The sequence below is a fragment of the Elephas maximus genome, chromosome 2 (genome assembly GCF_024166365.1).
Source record: "Elephas maximus indicus isolate mEleMax1 chromosome 2, mEleMax1 primary haplotype, whole genome shotgun sequence".
In the NCBI taxonomy this organism is placed as follows: Eukaryota; Metazoa; Chordata; class Mammalia; order Proboscidea; family Elephantidae; genus Elephas; species Elephas maximus.
In genome coordinates this window covers 190,906,286-190,927,658 of record NC_064820.1, presented here as the reverse complement: position 1 = coordinate 190,927,658, position 21,373 = coordinate 190,906,286, and the positions used below count along the sequence as shown (strand labels likewise).

The 21,373-nt window shown below is 36.9% G+C and overlaps 1 protein-coding gene across 8 annotated transcripts in view; it reads left to right on the top strand.

The window, feature by feature from the left end:
* The window catches only part of FBXW11 (F-box and WD repeat domain containing 11), a 132,394-nt gene that overhangs the window by 38,902 nt on the left and 72,119 nt on the right, over positions 1 to 21,373 (top strand). For 4 of the 8 annotated variants that reach the window (XM_049874311.1, XM_049874310.1, XM_049874312.1 and 1 more), the window contains one exon: positions 1,617 to 1,718. The exons of the other annotated variants lie outside the window; for them this stretch is intronic. In XM_049874311.1, the coding sequence (XP_049730268.1) occupies positions 1,617 to 1,718 (102 nt within the window). The remainder of the gene's footprint in view (positions 1 to 1,616; positions 1,719 to 21,373) is intronic. 8 annotated transcript variants of the gene reach the window in all.

Sequence of the window (21,373 nt, the reverse complement as noted above, 5' to 3'; positions counted from 1 at the left end):
AGCTTGATAAATAGCAGCTACTTTTATCATGTTATACAAATATTTATTTAGTATCTTCTGTGCTTGGCTCTCTCTGTAAGTGTTGGGGTGACAAAATAGGTATGCTTGGAGTATTGGTAATACACTTCTGCTATATTGGCTATGATAAGCTTTGGAATAAAAGCACAGATTGGGAATAAATGATACTTTCATTGTTACCAGAAAGCTGCTCCATTTATTAATCTCTTGGGTCCCTCTGATTATGTATTCTTTAAATGCTTTTTCTAAAGGCAAAACTCTAGTTACATTATAGGTGAGATGCAACTAGTAAGTGGCAGATGCTAGATAGTAGCTGAGGTCTACCTGATTTTAAGCAAAACTGTCTTTTTAAATATTACAGTTGCGGTGACTATAGGATTTACCCAACAAACCAGAACACTTAAGAGAGTGAAAGTTACGCTGGGAGAAGTGCAAACCAGGACTGTCCCAGGCAAATGAGGATGTTTGGCCATCCTAATTATAGCTAGAATGAACAAGAAGTCCTAAGACTCCTGGAGTATTTTGGTTGAACCCAGACATCTACTTTCAGTGTTTTTGCAATATTATTGACTTTGTTAGAGTAAGTTAATTGATCTTAGATCTGAAAAAGTATTTTTTGAATTCTGTAAATAATGGTTATTAAGTACTATCCATAATGCATCTATTCATTTTTATGTTTTACTTTTTTGTTAATTCCCTTAAAACTGGGAAACTTTGAAAAGAGGAGGGAAAGGATAAAAGAAACGAGCTTTACATTTTTAATCGTGCCAGATGAACTTTGTAAGCAAAGTCCAAAATGAAAATCATGCCATTCCAGAGTTTTTTCTTTGGGAAGGCAGAGGTGTGGATGATACTGAAAATCAGATGTGTTTTTAGTCAGCTTTTATCTGTCTGTATCTATCAATCTATCGCTCATCTTTCTTGTTCATATTGCCTAATGTTTCTGGGTCTCCTGTGATTTTATGTTAGGGAAGTACAAACTGTATGCATGTAATAAAAGCTGGGGTAATCAGTTTTTACAGCAGAGGCATTATAGTCTTGTGGAAAGAATGTAAATTTTGGTAACAGACAAATCAGGGTTTGATTTCTGGCTCTGCCCTCATGCGCTGTGTGTCCTTGTGCAAAAGGCACTTAGCCTCTGAGCTCAGTTTCATGACACTGGAGAGCACACATGTAAGGTGCCTGGCACATAGTAGGTTCTTAAGTAATAATGGCAGTTATGATTATATGCAATAGACCAGAAACCGTTACTTTGATGAAGTTATAGTCACAGCCTTACCACTAATCTTATTTTGTACTCAGACTTTTACAGTTCCCTTTAATGGTTTTCCATTTAAACCTCTCTCTCTCCCTCTTGATTCTGTCCACTGTATCCTGAGAAATTAGTGGTTGGCTACAGAAACTTCCTTTCCAGGGGACAGAAAGTGGGCCCTTCTCCAAAGGTTTCTGTAAGCTATTATCTAGGACCAACCCTGACCTCCAAACTGCCTAGGGTGCACACCCCCATCCCAACTAACCTTCAAGTTGCCTGTGTGAAGGAGTGATTTGTTGCGGCCTCTAACTGCTTCTTCTCTTCCTTCCTTTTTGTCATCCTGCAGTGTTCTGTGCCAAGGTCTTTGTGGCTAGGCTGCGCCAACCTGGTAGAGAGCATGTGCGCACTGAGTTGCCTGCAGAGCATGCCCAGTGTCAGATGTCTCCAGGTGCCTCTCTTCTTTCTTGTTGTAAATGTGTTTTTTACGTATGCCATGAAACATTTGTTGAAACTTGCAGTAGTGTGTTTAATCCAATGTTAAGTCTGCTAAATGTTCTGTGTAACCCTCTGCTTTCCTCCAGCCTGGGTGCCCCACATGGAGGAGTTAGTACCAAGAGGGGCCTTTCTGAGCAAAATGGATCTTTGGCTGGGCCCTATCCTCCCTCCTCTTTTCTGCTCCTGCTCCCACTCCCCACCTTGAAGTTGTGATTCGCAGGTTTAATAGTTGTGCATGTGCCAAAAAAAAACCTGGCATTTTCCATTTGGCTACCTTTAACAATTCTTTGTTGAGTTGGGAGGGTTTCATAATTTAAGTGATGATTTTTCTATTTCGAAACATCCTTTTGGCTTGCTTTCTCTCCCCCCTTTAAAAAGGGAGGAGGGAATCTCTAATGGTATGAAAACCTCAAATTGAAGTTTATAAAGATCACAGCTTTAAGCTGCAATAACAGTCAGTTTGAGCCACTTCCCTAAGGTCAAATCTGACACTTCTCCTCAGGTTCTCCTAATTTTCCAGGCCGAGGCTGGCAGAGAATTCCACAGATAAAAGTAAAACTTTTGGGTGGATGGGTCTGCGGGGGGTGGGATTGCTCAGGATAAACTGTTAGTAGGAGTGCAGCTGAACTGACCTCATTTGTTAGGATGGGTTCTAAGAGAGCCAAGGCAGAAACCATTGTGGCTGTGTTTGGGATGCTCTGTTTAGAGAAAGCCTGTGTTTAATTAAGTATGGTTTTAGTAGCAATATTTGGTTTTCATCACTCTGCATATTTCAGACAGTTCAATATACCTTTAAAAAGCAGTATTAAATTCCTAGCATCCTGTTGACTGCCTTGTTTTAGGAAAACAGTATATAATTAGGAAATGAGTAGAAGGATATTATTGATGGCATGGATGACTTTACTGTTCTCAAGGTTATTTTTGTATTCATGTTTGCCATCTTTAAATGGAGGTGGGGAGCCAGGAAGGAGGAAAATTTCCTTCATATTGGGGTCATGCATTTTATTATTTACTTATTTGTTGGCAGACATTCCGAGTAGCATTGGTGTGGTTATTGATTCAAATTGCTTTCTTTAGAAAACTGTACTGGAACCTCACTATAAATACCTATAGAGTGAATTTAATATCAGGCTGAGTTGTCACAGATTCTGTCATAGATGGTTAACAACTCTTAGGGTCCAGTAATGGATGTCTCACTGAGGCTCAGTATAATGGATATTTATCTTTGAACAGTTTGCCGGAATGCAATGTGACTTTAACAAAATGTTCTTAAAATGGCAGACGTTATTGCATGTGCCCTCCTCGTTGCCGTATAATGGACATTTGCATATAGTAGTAGTGTTCCTCTTTGTCTTTATTTTTCTGAAAATACTTATTTGTATATTAGAGCTGCTGGGTTTAGTGGACTGACAGTTTTTTCCAGAACTGGAAATTTAAGTAGAGGTAGTGAATTCTGGGAGTACAGATTCTTTTTATTGCACCCAGTTAAAAGTAATTGACCAATGGAAGGCATCGTTCAGTTTGTTTTAGTTAACTGAGTATAGTGAATTCTCTGGAAGTGGGATGAGTGGGAGGAAGTATTGGTTCAGTTCCTACCTTTTTGAAAATGGAAATCCCGATATGTTAAGATATCTTTGACTCATCTCTCCCAGTGAAAGTCATTTAAGAGAAAATTGGAACTTTGCCTTGATTGGACTTTATTTCAGTGAATGGATCAATATTGTCTTTAGAGGTATGTATGTGATTTTGTATACTTAGGTTTTTATTTTCCATGTTATATAATTGGGAGCCCTGGTGGTACAGTGGTTAAGAGCTCAGCTGCTGACCAAAAGATCAGCAGTTCAAATCCACCAGCCGCTCCTTGGAAACCTTATGGAAGGGTTCTGTGAGTCAAAATTGACTCTATGGCAATGGGGTTTTATATGTGCTTTGAAAAAAATGTGAACCAGTTTAAGCTAGAATTAATCCTCTGAGTTTTTTTAGGATAGTTAAACTGGAATATCTGGCTGTCTCTGAAAAAGCTGAACTGAATAAAAATTTCATTTGGTCAGATGCCTGTATCAGCCAGTTGACTGTTATATCAGATAATCAAGAGTTTACACCATGTAGAGTATTGATTTGCCAAGACTCCTGTGGTACAAAAGGAATATCAATGTTATTAATTGTACAGTGATAGAAATACTATAGGGTCACTATGAGTTGGAATCGACTCCACAGCAGCGGGTTTTGTTTTGGATAGAAGTATCATACGATCAGCAGTCCCACTCCTGGGAATATATCCTAGAGGAACAAGAACCATCACACAAATATACTTATGCACACCTGTGTTCATTGCATCATTATTCACAGTAGCAAAAAGATGGAAACAACCTAAGTACCAATCAACAGATGAATGGACAACAAACTATGGTACATATACACAGTGGAATACGATGCAATGATAACAATAATGATTCTGAGAAACATCTCACAACATTGATGAATCTGGAGGGCATTATGCTGAGTGAAATAAGTTAGTCACAAAAGGACAAATATTGTTTGAGACCACTATTACGAAAAAAAACAAGAAAAAAAAACAATCTTTGGTTATTAGAGAGGGCAGGGGTGGGAAGGGAAATCACTAACTGGATAATAGACAAGTGTTAACTTTGGTGAAGGGAAAAACAACACACAATATAGGGGAAGTCAGCACAACTTGACCAAGGCAAAGTCATAGAAGCTTCGTAGACACATCCAGATACCTTGGGGGACCGAGTTACTAGGGCTGAGGGCTAGGGACCATGGTGTCGGGGGACATCCAGATCAATTGGCATAACATTGTTCATAAAGAAAATGTTCTACATCCTACTTTGATGGGTAGTGTCTTGGGTCTTAAAAGTTTGTGAGCAGCCATCTGAGGTAAACACCTATTGGTCCCATCCTGTCTGGAGAAGAAAAAGACACAAGGAAAGTTATTAGTCCAAAGACTAATGAACCACATGAACCACAGCCTCCACCAGCCTGAGCTTGGAAGAACTAGATACTGCCTGGCTACCACCACTGACAACTCTGACAGGGACCACGATAGAGGATTCCGGACAGAGCGGGGAAAAAAATGTAGAACAAAATTCAAATTCACACACATATGTGCACAAAGATCAGACTTACTGATCTGGTAGAGACGGGAAGAACCCCTGAGACTGTGGCTTCTGGACACTGTGCCAACTCAGAAACGAAGCCACTCCCAAAGTCCATCTTTGAGTCAAAGATCAGACAAGCCTATAAAACGAACAATAAAGCACCTGAGGAACATGCTTCTTAGTTCTGTAAAGTACAGGAGACCAAATGAGCAACACCTGCCCAAAAGCAAAGACAGCAGGAAGGGATAGGAAAACTGGATGAACGGACACAGGAACCCAGGGTGTAAAGGGAAAAGGAGAGAGTGCTGATATATTGCGGGGATTGCAACCAATGTCTGAAAACAATTTGTATATAAATCTTTGAATGAGAAGCTAATTTGTGCTGTAAACTTTCACCTAAAGCACAATAAAAAAGAAAAAAAAAAAATAGTACAGTGAAACCTGTGAGAGCCCAAACTTGATGGGACTGCCTTGTTTTTCTGCATCTCACAAGTTTTCTGCCTTTGACAGGGTGCAATCTTACCACTTTTCCATCAGTCTGTCTTAGTGGAGGATATTTGTGTTTTCCATCTCTGATAGGTTTCTACCTTAAACAGGTTTTGACTTTTGTAGGTTTTACTGTATACATCATTTATTTTCCACCTTCTGTGTGTTAGGCCCTTTGTGCTCATCTCATCCCTCATGTAGAAGTTATCTCTCATTCCATTTTTGTATATGAAGTCATAGAAATGAATTGCCTTGCCTCAGGTTACCTGTTTATTTAAGTGCAGAAGAGGGTTATGGCCTAGGTCTGGGTAACCTCAAAGTCATAGCTTTAGTCATCATGTTGTAATGACGTTTAACTTGGCAATGGATATTTTTAGGGTTGAAACAAGCTCTCTTTAATTTTTGTTTTAAAAATTTAAAGGTAATGCACCCAGAATGTGGGATGTTGAGGTTGTGTGTAGTAAACTGACAAGGCTTCCTTGGAGTGCCCTTTGCAGCCCCTCAGCTGGAGGCAGGTGTTAGTGGTAAGCTTTCATCAAGGGTAGGACTGATCACTTGGAGTGATAGTGAGGACCCTGTGAATCAGGTTTTATTGTCTCCTTCCAAGCTCCTGAGCCCTGGTGGCTCAGTGGTTAAGAGTTTGGCTGCTAACCAGAAGGCAGTTCTACTCTGTCCTGTAGGGCCACTATGAGTCGGAGTCGCCTTGACAACAACAGGTTTGGTTTGATTTTTTGGTTTCCAGGCTCCACTGTGTGTAGGGCTGGGCAGTAATGCTACTTTTTCTTGACACGTGCCTTTCTTGCTTCTTTTCTTACTTTCAGTGTTCACTAGGGTATAGTGAGCCACAGTAGCCTGAGAACATTATGGCTGAGACTTTCCTAGCTACCAACATACAAGGCTCTTTTCTAGAAAAGGGAGAAAGAACCCTGACTTTGTAGTAGACAAACCTCAATTCTGGTGCCGTGCTGACTATCACTGCTTAATAGCTCTGCGACATTAAGCGACTTCCTTTACTTTCCCGAACCCTCATTTCTTCATCTTTAAAAAAATAAATGTAGTTGTTTTTGAGGCACAGCGTTTTTGTAGAGGAAGATAACAGCTACTTCTTACTGATTACCTGCTGCTGTGGGGATAAACACCATTTTTTTTTCTCGTTCCTGTTTCCCTATTCAAGAAGGGAGAATTCCAATTTTATAGGCTTAGGTTCTAGCGTTCAGATTGGGCAGAGTAAGAATAAGCTAAAAGATGGTACATATGATCTGGCTCCTACTGTCTGATGTTCTTTTTTTGTTCAGGGCCTGTCTTCTTAGGTCAGACCTGGTTGTTCTAACTCACTGCCTTTGTCTCGTTGTCTCTTTTGTAATGAGCAATGGCAATTTGTCAGACCTTGTTGATAATCCTGTTGCACCCTGGGTTGCTCACTGGTAGAGTCTGTAATATTTTATGCATATTAAAAAACTATTTTTTTCTCTTTATGAGAACAGTTGCAAAATATAGTTACTACTGCTACTAGTAACTGGTAACCTTACCATCCAGAAAAAGTGTTAGTTGCTATTTTAGGGTCTGTCTTTCTCCTGCTTTTTGGCAGGGAGGAATCCAACACATTATGCAGGCTTTCTGTGTGATTATGGTGGTGATGAGGATGATGACATCAGTGGTGTTTTAAATGTTCCATGGAACCCAAAAGTTTGGCGGTGGGATCACTAGAGGGATAAAGGATGTCTTAGCATAGTTTTCCTCCCAGTTCTACCTTATCCAGAACAGCTCTGGATTTATCTCGGACTCTTAGTAAGTGTAAGTTTGAAGACTTTCTGCTATGGAAATTTCCAAACATATATAAAAATAAAGAGAATCATTCAATTCATACTTAGTTTTCAAAGTTACGCTGTTTTTAGTTTCACTTTCCTCTTCCTTCAACTTTGTTTTTTTTTATGGGACATTTTAAAGTAAATTTAAGGCAGCTTAATAAAAGAGAGTTTGACATATTGTTTATATCATGATTTAAAAAATTTTAAACAAGGTTAAAAATTAAAGGTAACATTTGTAACTGGAAGTTAGGAAGGGAGATGTAAAGCTTCCTTTGGCTTTAGGCCTCACATCTAGAGTGTTATTTATCAGTTTCTTATGAGCCTTTTAGAATAAAACTAAAAGGAAAAAAAAAACTATAGTTTTATTTTTCAGTTAATAATCTACATTGATCATCTTTCCATATCAGCATATAAAAACCTGCTCTCTTTTTCTTTTTACAGCTGCAATAGTATTAAATCATGCAGCTTTATCATTTAATAAAAAATACAACCAGTTTCCTATTGATGGAACGTTAGGCTCCATTTTTTTAAATCATAAGCAGTTTACTAATTTCATTGTACATATGTCTTGTTGTATGCTGTCGAGTCGATTCCAACTCACAGTGACCCTATATTACAGAGTAGAATTACCACATAGGATTTCCTAGGCTGTAAATCTTTATGGGAGCAAATCTCCAGGTCCTTTCTTCCACGAAGCTGCTGGGCGGGTTTGAACCTCTAACCTTTTGGTTAGCAGCTGAGTGCTTAACCATTGTGCCGCTAGGACTCTAGACTTGGATAGTTATGTATGTAGAACAAATTCCTAGAAATACAGTTGCTTGGTCAAAGAATATCAGTGTTTTATTATTAATTAAATTATCTGTATACAGAAGTTTAATAACCTCTCCTTCTTTCAGTCTCACTCCCCTGAAGAAACAGTGCGAATAACATTTGTTGTCTAGCCTTGCATATCTGTTTTTCTTTTCTTAGACAAAGGTGTATAACCATACAATTATGAGGATTTTCGCATTTTTTAAGTAAGGAAAATGGGCTCTCCTTAGAAAAATCACATTGTGAATTCTTTTACTTTCTTTATTTACTTTAATATTATAAGTATGTCTCCAGGTCAGTACATAAAGGTCTAACCCTTTAGCCAATGATAGCTTTTATCACCCACTAATTTTTTTTTTTTTTGGGTTGGGGGAGCAGTGGGATATAATTTTTTTCTTTTTTGAAGTATAACATAGATTAGAAAAGTGGGGACATCTTAATTGTACAGCTCAATGATTTATCACAAAGTGGGCAGTGCTTTATTTTGATAGACATAGCTAGATTGCTTTCATGGAGGGTTGTTACTGTTGTTAGGTGCTGCCTAATTGGTTCCAACTCATAGTGACCCTGTGTAACACAGAACAAAACACTTCCACCCTCACAGTCGTTGGCGTGTTTGAGCCCACTGTTGCAGCCACTGTGTCAGTCCGTCTCATCGAGGGTCTTTCTCTTTTTTGCTGACCCTCTACTTTACCAAGCATGATGTCTCTCTCCAGGGACTGGTACTTCCTGATAACATGTCCAAAGTCTTACCATCCTTGAACGTAACAAGGAGGTACTGTGTGGTTTAGAATCAGGAAAAGTGTGCATCAGGGTTGTATCATACTTATTCACCATACTTATTCAATCTGTATGCTGAGCAAATAATCTGAGGAGTGGAACTCTGTGAAGAACATGGCATCATGGAGGGTGTACCTGTTAATATTCCAGTCGTTCCCTTAAGTTCCGGAAATCTTTTGCAGATATTTAAGGTTTACTTTAAAAATGTTATTTAGAGTAACATACACTTGCTCAAAATCAAACCAACAAATAAAAAATGACAAAAAGTAACATGATGAATTAAGACTTTATACCATCATTTTAAATCATTGCATAATATTCCATTTAATAAATGTATTTTTGATTTAAAGAAACTGTCCATTCTGTAGTAAGAATGCTTCTAATTTTTGAGACATTTTAAGCTATTTTGAGTTGAACATCATCGTAGCTAAATTTTTTTGTACTTCTGTATTATTTCCTTAGGTACAAAGGTATGCACATTTAAAAACTTAGGTTGCAAATTGTACTTTTTAGAGGCAGGGCTAGATTGTACTCCTAAAAGCAGTGTATGCGATATTCTCTTTTCATATGTCCTGCCTGACACTGGATATTTTAATATTGTGTTCTTTGCCATTTTGAAAGGTGAAAATGATGTCATTGTAATGTGCATTTCTTTGATTGCTAGTGAGATGGAATTTATTTGCCGTTTCTGTTGCTTGTTTTATGAGTTTCCTCCTCATGCTCTTTCTCCATTTTTCTATGGATGGTTTCATTTGTTTTTAAAGCTAATTTGTAGGAGCTATTTTTATATATTAAGTATTATAACTCAACCATTTCTTGCAAATATTTTCCCTAGTTTGACATTTGCCTTTCATTTTTATTTATACTTTTTGCCATGAAGAAAGTTTTGAAAGGAAATTGCACTTTCACCTATTTATTCCTTTCCTTTATAAAAGTGTCATGCTTAGATTGTTTTCATCCCAAGATTATATATTTCTTTTGTGTTTTTGGCATTGTGTTTTATATTTAAATCTTTCGAGCTCTGTAATTAATTTTATTATATGCTGTGAACCAGGAATCTGCATTTCCTTCTAAAGCCCAGTGGGTGTTCTGTATACTATTTACTGATCTAGCTTTTTCCCATTGGTTTGAAATTGTATGCATGTATTTTAGTTCATTGTTTCCCAGTAAGCTCATTCATAGAAGTCTCTTTGAAGCTTTTGTTCTTCACTTGTCTATTATCATCAGTCATCAGACATCATGTGTAGGGCTCATGGTCCATGCTGCCTTTTACATGTAGTGCTGGTTGAAAGCAGCATGTTAATGATGATAGGCTTTGAAAGTTCAGTGCAAAACAAAAAGATTCCTTTTAACATTTGCCTAAAAGAGTGATTTCCCCCCCTGTTTTTACTATTATTAATTGAAATTGTTTTATCGTTTCCATGTCATGTTTTCTGAAAACAGTGAGGGTGACTTAGTGATCTAAGAATATGAAGCAGCAGAAGAGCCGCAAGTAATTTAATATTTTAGAGAAAGTTCTGATGATAGCACAATGCCTGGTATATAATACTGGCACTCAAAAAATCGCATACATCCCCTGTGGAAGAGAGCTTCTGCTGTGGGAAAATTAGAACTACACCTTGCTTTATTAACAGTTCAGATTTATGGTTTCCAAAACACTGTATACAGTGGATAAGATTTAGCAGTTACTTTGAGGATAGGGAAGCAGGTAAATGGAATTCAGGGCATATTAAAAAAAAGGTCTTTATTTTTTGGAAAAAAAAATGATGTCACATACCGTGGACATTTATTATGTTGATTGTAAAAATGATGGTTTCATGTATTTCTGTTGGTTACTATTTACTGTTTATTCTGTTTATCAAGGTAACACTATTTCATTGTAAAAATTCTAGACAGAGAAGTATAAAGAATAAAATCAATCCATCAGCCGTAATCTCACTTCATTTTGGTGTCCGTTCTCGTCTCTGTTGACATTTTATTTCTGTATATGTATGTGTGTGTGTATTTTATATATTATAAATATAAAAAACACACATACATACATAGGTAAACTTAGGTCTACATTTTTAATAACTAGAGTTTACTGTCTGTGTGTGCAATAATTTAATCCATTTCTTTTTGATGGACATTGAGTCATTACCTTTTAGTGTATATTCATGTTTAATTCCTTAGGTTATATTATTCAGTGGAAAAATTCTGAATCAAAGGATATGAACTTTTACCAAATTGTCTTTCAGAAAGGTTATTAGAATATACAGTGTCATCAGCAGTGTATAATTATAATGGAAATAAATGCGCAATGTAGAAAATAAAGACAAACACAAAGAATAAATAAAAAATTACCTTTTGTTAACCATTTATTTTTGTTTCTTCAATCAACAGCTATTTACTACGTTCATGCTGTATGCCAAGCATTATTGTAGGTGCTGGAAATACAGGAGTGCATGAGAGACAAAAAAAGCTATGCTGTCTTGGAACCTACATTTTAGTGGGGAAGGAATATTTTAAATGGTAGTGAGTGCCATAGAGATAAAGGGGGATAGAGTAATTCAAGGTTTGGGGAAAGACTTCAGTTTTAAATGTGATGAGCAGGGAAAGCCTCCCAAGAATTCCAGATAGCGGGAACAGCATATGTAAAGACCCAGAGGCAGGAATGTACTTGGCATATTAGATCAGCAAGCTGGGAGGGGAGGGAGGCACTAATATGTGACTGGAATGTGGAATGAAGGAGAGAGTAGCAGATGAAGTCAGAGAGATCAGGAGAGAAGGAGGAACAAGTCGTGTAGGGTTGTAGACCTCACTGGACTTTGGCTTTTATTCTGCATGACATGAGAAGTCACTGGAGGATCTTGATCAGAAGAGTTGTCTGATTAACGTTTTAACAGAATCACTCTGTCTGCTGTGCAGTCAAAGAATGAAGAAGAGGTAGAAACAGAGAGACCAGTTTGTAAACTTTTGAAATAATCAAGATGAGAGAACATGGTGGTTTGGGCCAGGGTGATAGCAGTGCAAGGAAGAGAGAGAGTAGTAGTCAGATTCTGGGTATATTTTAAAGGTAGAGCTGTAAAGATTTCCTGAGGTAATACTATTATTTTGAAGTACTTCCTTCCAGAGATTTCCAACCATAACAAATATAGTGTTGATAGTAATTTAGCTGCCTTTTTTCCTGCTTGTTAACGTTTCCTTTTTCAGAAAAGAGGTTTTAAATATGGCTGTATAACGTGTTATACTGTGATTGAACCATATTTGATTTGACTCTTCCCTGTTTGTTTCCAGTCATTTTTTTCTTATAAAAAAAATTAAAATGAACTTAAAAAATTTTTTTCTTGGCCTGCCCCCCCCGCCCAAATAATTTCCTTGGGATGAATTCTTAGAAGCTCACGTATTAATTTGGGGGGTATAAACATTTGAATAGAACAGTCTTATTTACTTTAAGGATAGTTTTAATACTATTCTAAGGTTGACTGCTTGGTGACTAGGAAGAGGCCAAACTTTGGAGTTAGGGATTCAACATGGAAATAGAGACAGTTCATGACAAAATGTGGAGAGAAAAGGAGTGACTGACATTAGTAAAAATGACATCAATCTTCTCAAGCCAGTAATATCTTTTATATCACCAATACCTAACAAATATTTAATCATGAGATGATATGGACTTTGGAGCCTCTGGTAAGATCAGAAGGTGAAAATGATGATATGTGTCTATCTGCAGTACTAAAATAACACTTCATGAAGACTCATCTGGTATATGGCATACATTTTGTGCAAAAAGCATAAGTATGCAGGGAATTCACACTTAATGAAAACTTAAATGCCAGGCATGTTGTAGTTCTTTTATTTCTTAACATTATATTAAAGAAATTATATCTCTTTACAACCTTATAAAATAGTGGTATTCTGTCTGTTTTATATATAAGAAAATTGAGACCCAGAGAGAGAGACTGCACGTGTACGCGCTTGTGACTTGCCCAAGACATACTAGTAGTAAATAGTAGAGCCAGGATTCTAACCTAGTCTTTCTAGCTCCAGTATGACTTACTGCCTTTTAAAGTAGAAACTGTTTTCAGAGAGATGAATATTTGTATTTTAAGTTGTAAATAGACTTTAATAAATCTTAGGGCAGTTAGGTAACACCACTACCAGTTGCCATCCAGTTGATTCCAACTCATGGTGACTGAGTGTGTGTCAGAGTAGAACTGTGTTCCACAGAGTTTTCTATGGCAGATTTTTTAGAAGTAGATCACCATGACTTTGTTCTGAGGTGCCTCTGTGTAGACTTGAGCCTCCAACCTTTTGGTTAGTAGTTGAGCACGTTAACTGTTTACACCACCCAGGGACTCCCATTATGCTTCAATTTTGTATTATCCAAGAAGGAAGAGAACTCAACATTATAACGATGATGATGGGCTATTTTACTAGTATTTTATGTTGTTATACCAGTAGTTTACATTATCAGGTCTCCTCTTTATAGAGGCTTTCTCTGACCACCCAGTCTAAAATAGCTTCCTGCTTTCCACTCTGTTCCTTTACCCTTTTTTTCCTTCATAGCACTTAGCATTACTTGAAATTATGCTTCATGTTTATTTATTTTTTTTCCTGTCTGTTGTCTTTTTTCCCCACCAGAATGCAAGTTCCATGAGAAAAAGGGTCGTGTCTTCTTGTTCACTGCTTGGTAAATACACCAGTTTCTAGAATAGTTCCTGACAGGTAGTAGGTACTTCATAATTATTTATTGAAGGAAAAATAGGCAAAATAACCTGGGATGTGAAGGAATGGCTATCTGTAAGCTTCGTTAGAGTATTATAACAAAATACAGGATTATACAGTATAGCATTATTTTCTATCATAGCCTGGTTTGTTGAGTTCTGTGTATACCAAGTAGTCACATGATTTGAAAGATTATCTTGAGTAAAAATTGATTTTGCTTTGAAGACCAGCTCATTGCATTTTGTTTTGCCTAAAGAAAATACCCATTTCTGATTATAAAGACGATGCACACGTATTGTAGAATGTTGTGGGGGAAGTGTGGAAAGAGTAACAGAGAAATAACCCTCAATTTAGGGGGTGCCATTCTTAATGTTTTGGCATATTTTCTTTTTAAATTTATGCATAGTTAAGAATATTTATCATTTTGTATGCTTTATTTTACTTTTTATGTTGTATATGCTTATTTCAGTGACTGTATAAATGTTTTCCTATTATTAAAAGTTTCTGATAACTAATTTGAAATGACCAGAAAATGTGTTTCATGAACATTCCATAATTTATTTGTCCTTTCTTTTGGTGGCTAGAATCTTCATTCTCAATTATTAAAGTAACAAATCACCATCTTTATTCATAAATCTTTGCCTTTATTTTGGATTATTTACTTAGGATATATTTCTAGAAGAAGATATGTATGTTTTGTCAAATTGTTTTCCGGAGGGTTCACATCTCACTCTACCTTCACTAGGATTGAATGTTATTAATTTGAAAAGTTTTAGTAAGCCTGTTGCTCTGCATGATTTAGTAGCATACTCTGAATTCATAGCCACAGACTTCTTCACATGTGACAACTCTTTACACTGAGCAATTTGAGTATGTGTTGAGTCAGCTAAGGCCTGGCCTACTAAAAGAAGATCTACTAGTGGATATGCTTGGCCCAGAAAAAAATCCAGAGACATTTTCAAACACCTAACAACTGTTTGAGTCCCTGTTTCCAGTTTTAGCCCATGCCTCCCTATTGAACTGCCTGGGGACTGTGGCCAGAGTTCAGACCTGCATCATTCAGCTGGCATAATCCTTAAGAAAGCATAGAATCAAACATATATCTTATACATATTAACTGAGTACCTACTATGTGCCATATACTATGCTATGCCCTGCTGATACAAGGGGCCAGCTGCCAGTCTCCATAGAGAGATTGCATATGCTCTTTATCCTAATATAAGGAAGGTTCTTGATATTCCCCTCCTCTCCTTTAGAAAACTAGGAGTCTTTTCAAAATCTCTTACAGAATGCATTTTAGTCAGGTAATTTGGAGTAAAACAGAAATGTTAAATTCTTCATCTTTAAGACAACCAAACCCCCCAAAAACCAAACCTGTTGCTGTTGAGCCGATTCCGACTCATAGTGACCCTATAGGACAGAGTAGAACTGCCCCATAGGGTTTCCAAGGAGCGGCTGGTGGATTTGAACTGCTGACCTTTTGGTTAGCAACCAAGCTCTTAACCACTGCACCACCAGAGCTTCCATTCAAGACAACAGGAAATGAAAAATTAAGGATTAGAGTCATGCTAGCTGTGATGATAGATAAGAAGAAACTATCACCTAATTAATTTCAAATGAAAAGACTTTGCAGAAGGAAACATTGCCAGGAAGGCTCTCTTAGAGTTCACAAAAAGAGATAGATGGTTGAACCCTTATTACAGACTAGTAGTGAATGGCTTGGGGAAGACACGTGAGCCTGTAGTGTTCTCAGCACTAAGGCCATCTGACAGAAGTGGTGAAAACGGGCACAAAAAATTTCAGCACTTTTATTCTTGGGATATGATCCCACAATTAAAAATGTTGAGTATTAATGTAAGCAAGTTTTTGAAAACAAAAGAAAACAGCAGTAGCAACAGTAAAAAAACCAAACCCATTGCTGTTGAGTCGATTCTAACTCATAGCTACCTTACAGACAGAGTAGAGCGGCTTCTGGATTTGAACTGCTGACCTTTTGGTTAGCAGCTGAGCTCTTAACCACTGTGCCACCGGGGCTCCAAATCATTGAAAGATTATTTTATTTTGTGCCTACTTTTTTTTTTTTTTTTTTTTAAATCTTTGGCCTATGGCCATATTGTCTGACTACTGAGTTCATGAGTCCCTTGGGTTAGTTCCCCCCCTTCACTATTAAGCGTAGTTATATCATTCATTTGAAATATATTTAGGTTCATTTGTTTCTGCTGGTATTCTATTCCTTTCTCCCAATCTTTGTTGATTTTGGTTTTTGAGTATTTAAGCATTTGACATGTTTCTAAAAGTCAGAACAATACAGTACAAAAGGTATACTCGTAAAAATGTGAGTACCTCTCATTCTTTCTCTCCCATTCCTATTCCCTCATCTTTCCATCCTGTTCCTACTTATCTCCCTTAGAAAACCTTACCAGTTTCTAGTTTATTCTTGGTGGATTTCTTTATGCACCAATGAGCAGGTATGTATACATTTTCTTATATATTCTTTTTTATACCAAAGCTAGTATATAATACTCTTTTGCACTTTGTTTTTTTCACCTAAATAAAGCCAAACCAAACTCACTGCTGTTGAGTCTATATACTGACTCATAGCGACCCTATATAAAAGAAAAAAAAATATGTGTACCCTGAAATTATTCTGTAGCAGTCCATGGAGGTGTTCTTTATTTCTTACAGCTGCATAGTCTGATTATCTCATTTATATGGAAGACTGTAGGTTTCCAGTTTTTTTTTTTTTGTTGTTGTTGTTGTTGAAATTACAGTGAAACTGTGAGAAACTGGAACTCAGTGGGACTGCCTTTTCTCAGGTCTCAAAGTTTTCCACCTTTGACAAGATGCAGTTTTAACTTCTCTTCTATCTCTTGTTTTAGTGGAAAATACTTGAGTTTTCCTCCTCTGATGAGTATCTGCCTTACATAGGCTCCAGCTTTCTCAGGTTTTACTGTATAAACAGTGCTGCAATGAATAACTTGGTGCATGTATATTTTCATATTGTTATTGAAGATGTATCTTCAGGGAAAATTCCTGGAAGTGAGGTTGCCAGATCAAAAGGTGAATGCACACATAGTTTTGTTAGGTATTGGCAAGTTCTGCTCCAAAAACATTGTACCGATTCGCCTTCTCAGCAGAAGTGTATGAGGGTGCCTGCTTCCTCACTGCTTCACTGACAGCCGTGTTGTCATGTACCTGAACATTTGCCATTCTGTTACGTACGAAGTGTGTAGCTTTAACTGCATTTCTTTAAGTATGTGTGAGCTTGAACATCTTTTCTTATTTAAGGACCACTTTTATATCTTCTAAGAAGCCTCTTTGTGTACTTCCCTCATTTTTCTGTTGGAATTTTGACATTTTCTCCCTTTCCCACCACATTTTAAAAGAAAATTTTAGGGTTATTAGTTCATGACATGTTGTAATTAATCCCCCACCCCTAAAGTTGTCACTTTTCTTTTGACTTTGCATATAGTTTTTAAAATTGGTGTGCAAAAGTTATTAATTTTTACCTAGTCAAATTTTCAGTCTTTTATTGTATCTGGATTTTGAGTCATAGATAACCTTTCCTTGCACCCAAGTTTTAAAGGAATTCACCCATGTTTTCTTGTAGTACTTCTGTGGTTTCATCCCTTAAATTTAGATTTTTGATCTATTTGGTATATGTATCATGTCTATTCTGTGAGATATGGATCTAATTTTGTCTTTTTCCAAATGGCTAACCAGGTGTCCCAGCATGGTTTATTAAAAAGTTGCCCATTAACTTGATGCCACTTTTATTATGTACTAAATTTCCATATGTACTCGGGTTTATTTCTAGATTTTCTATTTTATTAGACTAAGAGTTGGCAAACTGTGGTCTACAGGCCAAACTCAACTGTGTTTTTATAAATAAAGTTTTATTGGAGCATAGCCATGCCAGAAATTCAAGCCAGATTTGGAAGAGGATGTGGAACCAGGGACATCATTGCTGATGTCAGATGGATCCTGGCTGAAGGCAGAGAATAACAGAAAGATATTTACCTGTATTTTATCGACTATGCTAAAGCATTTGACCATGTAGATGATAACAAATTATGGATAACATTGCAGAGAATGGGAATTCTGGAACACTTAATTGTGCTTGTGAGAAATCTGTACATGGATCAAGAGGCAGTTGTTTGAGCAGAAAAAGGGGACACTGCATGGTTTAAAGTTAGGAAAGGTGTGTGTCAGGGCGGTATCCTTTCAGCATACCTATTCAATCTGTATGCTGAGCAAATAATCTGAGAAGCTGGACTATATGAAGAAGAGTGGGCACATCAGGATTGGAGGAAGACTCATTAACAACCAGTATTATGCAGATGATACAACCTTGCTTACTGAAAGTGAAGAGACTTGAAGCACTTACTGATGAAGATTAAAAACCATAGCCTTCAGTTTGGATTACACTTCAACACGAAGCAACATCATGATAAAAAGAGAAAAGATTGAAGTTGTCAAGGATTTCATTTTACTTGGATCCACAATCAACACCCATAGAAGCAGCAGTTAAGAAATCAAAGATGCACTGCATTGGGCAAAACTGCTGCAAAAAAATCTCTTTAAAGTGTTAAAAAGCAAAGATGTCACCTTGACGACTAAGGTGCGCCTGACCCAACCGATGGTGTTTTCAGTTGCCTCATGTACATGTGAAAGCTGGACAATGAATAAGGAAGACAGAGGAAGAATTGATGCTTTTGAATTGTGGTCTTGGAGAAGAATATTGGATATGCCATGGACTGCCAAAGGAATGAACAAATCTGTCTTGGAAGAAGTACAACCAGAATGCTCCTTAGAAGCAAGGATGGGCGAGACTGCATCTTACATACTTTGGATATGTTGCCAGGAGGGACAGTCCCTGGAGAAGGATGTCATGCTTGGTAAAGTACAGGGTCAGCAGAAAAGAGGAAGACCCTCAATGAGATGGATTGACACAGTGGCTGCAACAATGGGCTCAAGCATAACAATGATTGTAAGAATGGGGCAGGACCGGGCAGTGTTCCCTTCTGTTGTGCATAGGGTCCCTATGAGTCAGAACCCATTGGATGGCACCTAACAACAACAACAAATGCTAATAGAAAAAGATGGGAGTGGAAAGCCTTTTGTGTTCTGGCTTACGTTAAAAAAAAAAAAAATTTTTTTTTACGTGAAAGTTTCCCTAAAAGATATTTTCCAAGATTATTTTAGCTATCTATTGTCTTTACACCTTCAGGGCCTAGTTGATGAGTCCTTGTGAGCCCACCTCCAGCTGGGTCACATTCTCTATGCTCAAGGACAGGGAATAATGATTCCAATATTATTTCCTAAATGACAGTTTACCCATTAAGAGCGTACAACACAATGATTTCTAGTGTATTTACAGAGTTGTGTAATCATCACCACAAATAAATTTAGGATATTTTCATTGCCCCAAAAAGAAACCCCCATACCTTTTAGCTCTCACTCACCATTTCTCTTTACCCAACAGACATCACTAGACAACCATTTGGATTATAGTTTTCAGTATTATGCCTGTTCCATTATTTTATTTTTCTTTAGAAGCTCCAATTTTGATTGGGTTGGGTCTTTATCTTCCATTTCAACTACTATTTTGCTACTTTTTAAAACTTATTTTTATTTTCTTCAGTGTCTCCTGTACATTTTTAAGTGGAATTTACTCTTATTTTGAGCATTGTAATTTACCTGTCGTTTTTGCCTTTTTTAATTTCTTTTCTGTGTTCAATCAGCTCATTTGTTTCTGATTTTAATGCATTTCTGTTCTTAATTTTTGAATTTCTGATTCAATGAGGGTCTTTTTTTAAAAAAATAACATCGTGCTTGTTTGAGTCTATTTAATTCAGTTTGGACTGACTCCTCTCATCTGGGTTAAGTAAGAGCATTACGCCCTAATGCATGCATTGTGGTAATGAATGATTAACTTCTCTCATAAGTAACTAGAATTGTGCTATGCACCATTCTAAAGAAAATTAAGAAAATAGTCACTGAAATCACTTTGGTTAGGGCTTAATTATCTTGTAAGAACCCCAGCTGAGAAAGGCTGGTTGGGGTGCTGTTTTAATTTTATGTTTTTTTTTTTTGTTTCCCTTCCTCTTTCACTTCTTTTTGTGTGGTGTTTAAAAAACAAAACAAAACTGGATGCCATTGATTCCGACTCATAGCCACCCTACAGGACAGAGTAGAACTGCCCCATATGGTTTCCAAGGAGTGCCTGGTGGATTCGAACTGCCGAGCTTTTGGTTAGCAGCTGAACTCTTAACCACTATGCCACCAGCACTCCTGTGTGGTGTTTAGTTAGCTAAATTTTCTCCTTTCTGTTTTCTTTTTGTATAAATGATGATTGTTTGCATTGCTACATTTCTTGGGACAGGGCTAGTGGCTCGAGATTGTTTAAGTTTACAAGATTCCTAGTTCAGGAGCATCCTCTTTTTAGTGTAGGGAAGTATACTTTCTTTACTGGATGGCTTTATTTTGGGCCAGAAGAGAGGAAGCAGGAGAAGGTCTTTGTGTCATTTGAATTAAAAGAAAAAAAAATTCTTTTGTCTTGCAGAATCCTAAAATGCCTGCCCTACCACTTCTTTTTCCTTTAATTCTGTGGTTTCCAAAGGATGCCTTTCCTTTCCATTTTCCCTTCTTTTCTCCTAGAGTGGCTTTTTGAAGACTGCCCCTGCGTGTCCTGCACCATCTTTTTATTTTCTTATCTGTAACCAACTCTGATCTAGCAGGACTCTTTTCTAGTACTTTCACACTTAATGTGATTTTTATGTCAATATTTAGGTCTGCTGCTAGTTTCCTTCTCTTTTTCTTCTGTGCTGTTTGTCCTGGACTGCCTTTGCTCTTTGTGAAGGCTTATGGCAGAAGCATGAGGGTTTGACAGGATTTAAATGGTTATTTTTTAATTTGCGTTTTGTGCCTTTTAGTTATGCTGATGACATGAATTTTGTGTAGCTTCATTTGTCCTTTTTATTCTTTGTATTCTATGACTTTGCTAAATTCACGTATTCTACTGGTTTTATATATTCCTTAGGATTTTCTTTGTAGACAGTCATACCATCTGGATCCTTCCTGATGCTTATGCTTTTTAATTTGTTTTTCTTGCTTTATTGCACTGGCTATGAAATTCGTGTTGAATAGAAGTGTGACAATGGACATTCTAGCCATGTTCTTGAGCACAAAAAATAAGGTGTCCCATCTTGGACCAGTAAGTATTATGTTAGCTGTAAGTTTTTTATATATGCTCTTAATCAGATTAAGGAAGTTATTTGAGAATTTAAGTCATGAATAGGTGTTCAGCTTTGTCAAATGCTTTAAATGTATCTGTTGAAATCCTCATATGATTTAATCTCTTTAAACATGGTGCATTACGTTGATTTTTTTTTTTTTTTTTAGTGTTAAACCAATTTTAATTCTTGAGAAAAATTGCAGTTGGTCACAATATGTTATCTTTTTAATGTATTTTTGGGTTTGATTTGCTAACATTGTGTTAAGGATTTTTTATGTCTGTGTACATAAAGGTAATGGTTGGTAATCTTCTGATAATGGCTTTTCCCAGGTTAGGCATCGAGATGGTGCTGGCTTTGTAAAATGAATGATCTTTTCTTTTTTTTTGAAGGAGTTTGGGAAAGATTGGTGGTATTTCTTCCTTAAATGTTTCGTACTGTTTATCAGAAAAACCATTTGAGCCTTCAGTTTACTTTTTGCGAAACATTTTTGTGTAACAGCTTAATTAAAAAAAAAAATTAACTTTACTGAGGTATAATTTATATACAATAAAATTCATCAATTGTAAACTTAAAGCTCAGTGAGTTTCACAAGCAGTGTAATATAATCTCTACAACACTCATGATATATTGGTCTGTGACTTTTCTTGTAATACGTTTGAT